A 7,281-nucleotide genomic window follows, 5' to 3' on the forward strand; every position below is an offset into this window, starting at 1 on the left:
TGTATTAGAATGTGGTTGGAACACGCGGTCCGGTTATGGTCAACTCCACCATAGCAAGTGCATATGTAATACTTGTCGGAACTAAAATGAAAGTGGTTTTGTCCACTCTTCACTTTCATTCATCATCCACATAAACAAACTTTCGTCCATGCGTACGATGAATCTCAAATGATTATTAATACATGAAAAGTTGATATTGCAATGGTAAGAACTCTGCACAAATCAATGTGTCGACATTTAATGGCATGAAAGTGACACTTTTGAATATTTAAATCCATTCAATGACAAAAGGTGAAATGAATTGTTGAGTCCAAACAGTTAAATAATTTATCTCGACGTTTCTAAATTTCGAGTTCGACAGTTCAACTGTCGAGAAGCTTAAGACGTGTTAGATACCTTGTTGGAAACATTAATGGTTATAATCAATTCTCAACTACAACAACTACATCATCACAATTTTTTTCCAAAAATAAATGACTTAATGCTTCATTAAATATGGAATGTAATACTTAACATTTCCTTAAATCTTTTTGTGATTTCTTTTTTATATCTTTTCCCTTCAAAAATATTTCAAAAATCAAGAGTATCATGATTAATAAGAGTTTCAAAAACATTCTTCACTTTAATGATCATATTGTTTTTAATATTTAAAAAAGGGAAAGCTATTCGATAAAAATATAAACAATTCGTAATAATTAAACTCTCAAAATGGATGATGAATCAAGTAGTAATGTCTTCTTGATCAAGGAATGAAGAAGATGGATGAAATGAGGGTTTGTTGAAGAAGATATTTGTTTAATGTTAAAATAGGATTTTTTTTACTTCTTTTATCTTTTTTTTTTTTAAATAAATTCATATTATACAATAGAATATACATATATCCAATGATTATAATATATAAATTTAATATATCCATAATTATAATATATAAATTTAACTAATGAAATCATAATATTAATTGGATTGAAAAACTAGCATTAAATGCTCCTAAAAAGAGGACACGAAGGTAAGTTGGACATTTCCCACAAAAAAAGTGACATTTTTGATAAAATTAGGTGCACATACAATTTTTTTGTGCATTTTAAAAAAAAGTGTTTTTTATAATTCCCCAATAATTGATTCTCCTAATAAACCGTTTTCTTGTTTGCATGTAAATGCATTCTATACCACACGCTAAATCGTTTGGACAAAATCTGCATTTTCTACTTTCTCCATTGATTCCATACAATCTCCATTTCTCCATCCCCTCTCCTCTGCAACCACCCACATCTTCATGGGAGATCTTCCAGACTCAGAAACACGTCACAATTTTTACAACATTCTGGGAATTCCAAGGACTGCATCTCTCCCTGATATTTACAGTAAATACAAATCTCTTATCGTCAAATGGCATCCTGACAAAAATCCCACAAACAAAGCCGAAGCTGAAGCCAAGATCAGATCCATCAATGAGGCCTACAGGGTACGTATTTTACAGGGATTTCATCCATTCTATGCTAGATGTTGATTTGCGATTGAAATTTTTTATGTTCATTGCATGGTCTAATTGCAAACTGCTTTTTTTTTTTTTTTTTTTTTTTTTTTTCGTGTCAATGAATTAAATTTCAGGCTCTTAGCATTGAGAAGAAAAGACAAGCAAATTTATCAATTGGAGATGAGCCAAAAACTCCCGACAAAACGGATGATGAATTCTACATTTCTAGCCCTACGCTTCTTTCACGTGCAAGCAGCCCGCGCAGCATATCGCCAAGTCCAAGAAATTTGTCTAGAAATTCGAGCCAAAGAAGCAGAACTCCTACACCAGCAGATTGCTATGCTAATTTTCCAAGAACTTCAACCAGGGCTAGCGCTCCATCAACACCCACTGCCACTAGCCCAAGAGATTCAACTCCCTTATCAAAAATTGCGAGCAGCAGAAGCACAACCCCGATTATGTTTTCGCGGTCCGGAGCCTGGAAAAAACCCCAGCCCACTGTCAAGAAACTCGAATGCACCCTCGAGGAATTGTTGCATGGATGTGTCAAGAAGATCAAGATCACAAGAGATGTCATCTCAAATCCAGGGTATGGGGAGTTTCTTCTTAAATCACCTCATTTAGAGGTTCAAACAGTATACGAGATAAATTTATTTATTTAAATTATGTATTTAACATGCCCCTTAGGTATTGTATATTTGTTTTTCTTCAAAATGCTTGACACATTGAACCACCTTGACGGTTCAACATATCTTAGCTCCAGGATCGATGTGCGTGTGTGTAGGAACTTATTTTGCATGCCTCATTTAAATCATAAGCTGTTAAAGATGAGACTTATTTATTTAAATTATGCATTCAACAACGCCCCAATGCGACTTACACATGGGACTAATTTATTTTTTCACAAAAGCTTGACGTGCTTACAATTTTCAAAGTAAGTGGTGACAATACTTGAATTCAAATCCTCTTCCTGTTTAATAAACATCATGTTGAACCACTAAATTCTAGACGAGGTTCAACAATTCCCCCCCCCCCCCCCCCCCCTTTCAGCCCTCTTTTAAGAAATTCATTTTTTTCCTCTAAGATCAATGTATGTGTGTAGCTGCTTATTTTGCATGATCATCTGTCATGACAGATTCATAATCAAAGAGGAAGAGACACTTATTATCAATGTAAAGCCTGGATGGAGAAAAGGAACAAAAATAACATTTGAAGGAAAGGGAGACGAGAAACCAGGCACCCGTCCAGCAGACGTTATCTTTGCCATTGTTGAAAAAAAACATCCAATGTTTAAACGGAGAGGAAATGATTTGGAGATAGGAGTTGAAGTGCCTTTGGTTCAAGCTCTAACAGGTTGTACGTTTTCTGTCCCTATATTAGGAGGCGGTAAAATGACGCTTTCAATTGATGATATTATATATCCTGGATACGAGGAAATCATCCCTGGACAGGGCATGCCTAAATTCAAAGATGAAGCTAACAGAGGAGACCTTCGACTCAAGTTTCTCGTTGAATTTCCTACAGAATTGAGTGATGAACAACGCTCCAATGTAGTTAATATTTTACAAGAATGTTCTTGATTGATCATGCATTAATTGTTATTTTTCTCCTAAAAACATGTTCCAGTATTTTAGTTTTAGTTAGACAGATAGATAAGATATAATGATCTGTATACTTGCATCCCAGAATGCTTGAGGCTAGGAACTGGTTCCTTACTGGAGATGACTGGAATTTTTTTATTTTTTATTTTTTTGGGGAAAAATTAAGCATAACCATGTATTTTAAGTTTGATTATCATTAATCATGTCATTAATATTTTTTTCCAACAAACCGGTGCTAATTATGTTTATAAAACTAAAATATATATTCTAATATTTATAAAACTAAATTATCAAAAGTTTAGTAATTGATCCCTGAGTTAAAGGTAACTAAATAAGGATAATTATCATATTTTCCCTCCCTTCCAGTATTACTAACTCTATGTAGCAGTCTCTCTATGCAAACCCACCCCATAATTCTACGAACATCGGCTGCCACCTTCACTGCCATTGCCACCGTTGCCACCATTTCCCGCTACCTACTGCCGTTAAAATTACCTCCCAAACACAATCCAACCTTCGATTTGTTGGGAATTTTACGTCAATTCCCTTTATTTTTATTTACCCGTAGAATCTTTTGTTGTTCGAGAGAATATTAGCAAACAGGAAAAATAAAAAATATAACACACAAATTAAACAAATCGTCAAAGCTTTTCATTATGTGAAAATTATTACAACCATATAAAATTTCACTCAAGTATTACAAAGAAAAATAAACTCGAGTTTTACTACACCCATTTTTCTACTCTTCGTTTGAAAACTCTCAAGATACTAAGCTCACAATATTTCTCAATCGGATCAACTCTTAGGCCACACACTCGAAATAACAAATACATCCACTATTTGTAGGATCAATAATCAAGTAGAAGAGTTCAGTTTCAACTCAAACAAGGACTCCTTCATGTGCAAGACTCCAAAACTGGTTGTAAAATTGGAGACCAAATTCTGCGAGGATTCTATTCTCAACTTGAACTAGAAGTCTTCCATACAATCATTACCTTTTATTATTTGCAATAGGAGTCCTCCAACTTTTGACTTTTGAAGCAATTACCCAACAATCTTCACCATGTCGAAAACAAGTCAAAATCTCGTCATCTTTTCTACAACTTTTAGTCACAATACTTTGGAAAAATAGGTAACATTTGACACACTTTAACGGTCCCATACCCCACCATATGAGTATAATCACTCAGAATTATCTTCGAACTCCGAGCATTTCATTGGCTACATGTCGAAACAACCCTATTTCACCTTTTGGACAATTTCTCTTTACGTGGGCTAGTCTGACCGCAGTTCCAACAAATTGTTTTCTTTCTCATGAAGTTGTCCTTCTTTCCCTTTTCAGTCACAAGCAGTGCATTGTCAGATGGAATATTCTGTCCTTCTAATCTTGTTTTTATGAGATCAAGTTGCTTTCACTTCTGCGAAACTCACAGTTTCATTTCCATACATCAAGATTGACTTGATATGTTCATAGATAGACAGAAGAGACCAAATAAGCCAGCCTCCAGTTTTGATATAATCCTATTGAGAGTACTCATATGGTCTGAGATTTTCGTATGCGCAATGAATGAAATTCCTCTTTCAGGTACAACCGATTTGAGAGACTTTTCGTTTGATATAGTTCTTCTAGTTTCTCCCATAGTTTCTTTGCAGCAGATATCCCATGAATATTAACATTTTTAGTCAAACTAAGACGAATCGTGCTTGCAGCCTTCAAATCCAATTTTTCCCAATCCACATCGCTCATACTTGATTAAGCTTTTTTGCTAGAATTCTTGGTTGGTTTTCCTTTCAAAAACTTATGTAGTCCAGCTTGAATCAAAAAATCTCTACCACGAGCCAAAATTGATTCTCCCGTCAAATTTCTCCACGTATTTCAACGAAGACATATTTTTCTGTTGCTCCAATACTTCAAACCACATGACGCTCTGATACCACTTGTTGGAAATTTTATGCCAATTTCCTTCATTCTATTTACTCGCAGGATTTTTTTTTCTTTTTTTTAAGAGAATATTACAAAGAAAAATAAACTCAAGTTTTACCACATCCACTTTACTACTCTTTGTATGAAAACTCTCAAGATACTAGACTCACAATATTTCTCTCTCGGGTCAACTCTCAGGCTACACACACGAAATAACAAATATATCCACTATTCGTTGGATCAATAATCAAGTAGAAGAGTTCAATTTCAACTCAAACATGGACTCCTTCATGTGTAAGACTCCAAAATCGATTGTAAAATTGAAGACCAAAATTTGCAAGGATTTTGCTCTCTAATCCATACAATATTACCTTTTATTATTTGCAATAGAAATCCTCCAACGTTTGACTTTTGAGGCAATTACCTAACACAATTAGCCCTAAAACACCATTTAGGACCCAATATCTGTAAGAAAAGCTTTTGAAATGCAAATTTCAAAATTCTTGAATTTTATCATCATTGATGGGACCCACTTGGATGATCCTACACCCATGGCATCGCTACCCCATCCCGCCATTACTCCAGCTATAGATCTTTATCAATCGGAGCAAAATTTTCTTTGTGTACGTCGGTCCTGCCTATGTGTTTCTGCGTCGATGGTTTATTGTAGTTCGATGATGGAGTTGTGTGTTGATGGTGAAGGCGATGGCAATGGTGGGAATAGTGTGTTGATTATGAGGTGGTGGTAGATTTTGAGGGAGGTGGTGGTGGTGAATGTAGATTCTAAGTACACATGGTGGTGATAGGGGATTAGAGGTGGAGATGGTGGTAGATTTGAAGACGTGGGGGTTGTTGTAGATTTGAAGTAGTGCTGACCATTTGAGTGGTGTCGAAGGTGGTTGAGTGGGGTGGGGATAAGGTAGGGTGAGATAAAGAATGATTATGACCAGTTCATTTGGTAACTTGTCACCAATAAATAATTCGTGGCCTATAAAAACATGTAATTTGTGATTAAATTTATAATTGTGACATGCAAATTATCCATTTGTGCTTTTGATCTTGTGTGCCAGTGATTTAGTTGGTGTCAGAGGTGGGGTGAGATAAAGAACGATTGTGACCAGTTAACTTGTTAATTTGTGAGTAATAAATAATATATGACCTATAAGAACGTGAAATTTGCGATTATTTATAATTGTGTCTTTGTGACCGTGACCTTATGTGATTCATAACTAACATATGATTGTAATTCTAAATTATATGTTATTGTGACTGTAATATCTTTAATTAAATTATAAATTACAAAATTTTATCAGAGATCACAAAATGTGACCACCTAATTTCTGAAAAAAAATCATGATTTTAGAATGATTGAGAGAGTGTGAGGTGTAAGAGAGAGAAAGTGGGATGTTAGACAAACAATTATTGAATGATATATATTAGAAAAAGAAAAAATGTGAGGTGTAAGTAGGGGTGGCAATCCAACCAAGTAGCGCGTTGGCTTGACTCGATCCATTGGTAGTTCAAGCTTGTTTTGGGATGAGCCCAACCTCGAGCCGAACAGGGGGCTCTTGGTTCACCATTGTAGATAAGCCTAGGGTCTCCAACGGTCATCGATTTTTTTTTCTTTTATAAATACCTCAATTACAATTCATTTTTTTCACACAATAATCAACAAACTCTCTTCTACTTTAAATATCAAATTACTATCAATTCTATTACATTGCATTATTCATTATTACACACATTCTATCACACACACACACACACACACACATATATATTCTACATTATCCAATTTATGAATTTCATTTTCATTCAAATCACATACTACATTCTCACAAAAATAGTAATCCAATTGATTTGGATGACAATTAAGAGTGTAAGCCTACAAAGTAGTGTGTAAATACTGCCAATTGGCAAGTATCTTGATTGAGTTTGATTGCATGGAGAATCAAGTGGGTGAGCTCATATCCCATAAGAAAAAGACGTACAGAACAAAAAATCTTTACTCAATCAAAATGTTAGGCAATTGATAGTATTTAGTTGAGTCAATATTCTTGATGTCGTGGGTGTCCTTACTTTCCTTCTTTCTTTTCAATTCAATGAAACTAAAGAATCAATTTTCTCAAATTCCAAGTAATGTTTATACATATATATATATATATATATATTTGATTGTTTGATTTTTGAACTAATTTTACACATAACAAATTGATTGCGTATGATTATAACTCCGCCAACTCGAAAATTGAGTAGTGGTTCCAAGCTTGGATAAGAAGAGG

At 34.5% G+C, this 7,281-nt stretch overlaps 1 protein-coding gene across 1 annotated transcript; it reads left to right on the forward strand.

Annotated features, from left to right (window-relative positions):
• Nucleotides 1-1,273: 1,273 nt before the first annotated feature.
• LOC111410934 (dnaJ homolog subfamily B member 13-like) lies at nt 1,274-3,168 on the forward strand. The gene is made up of 3 exons (XM_023041527.1): nt 1,274-1,463; nt 1,916-2,063; nt 2,610-3,168. The coding sequence occupies exons 1-3, from the start codon at nt 1,274-1,276 to the stop codon at nt 3,052-3,054; spliced, it is 783 nt and encodes a 260-aa protein (XP_022897295.1). The 3' UTR covers nt 3,055-3,168.
• The last annotated feature ends 4,113 nt before the right edge of the window (nt 3,169-7,281 follow it).

Source organism: Olea europaea, chromosome 15 (assembly GCF_002742605.1).
Source record: "Olea europaea var. sylvestris chromosome 15, O_europaea_v1, whole genome shotgun sequence".
Lineage (NCBI taxonomy): Eukaryota > Viridiplantae > Streptophyta > Magnoliopsida > Lamiales > Oleaceae > Olea > Olea europaea.

Bases quoted from the DNA above. Each gene is read 5' to 3' on its own strand.
- LOC111410934 (XM_023041527.1), top strand. From the start codon at position 1,274: ATGGGAGATCTTCCAGACTCAGAAACACGTCACAATTTTTACAACATT. The intron at 1,464-1,915 runs TACGTATTTTAC...TTGCGAGCAGCA, and splicing joins CATCAATGAGGCCTACAGGG to GAAGCACAACCCCGATTATG. The intron at 2,064-2,609 runs GTATGGGGAGTT...CTGTCATGACAG, and splicing joins GATGTCATCTCAAATCCAGG to ATTCATAATCAAAGAGGAAG.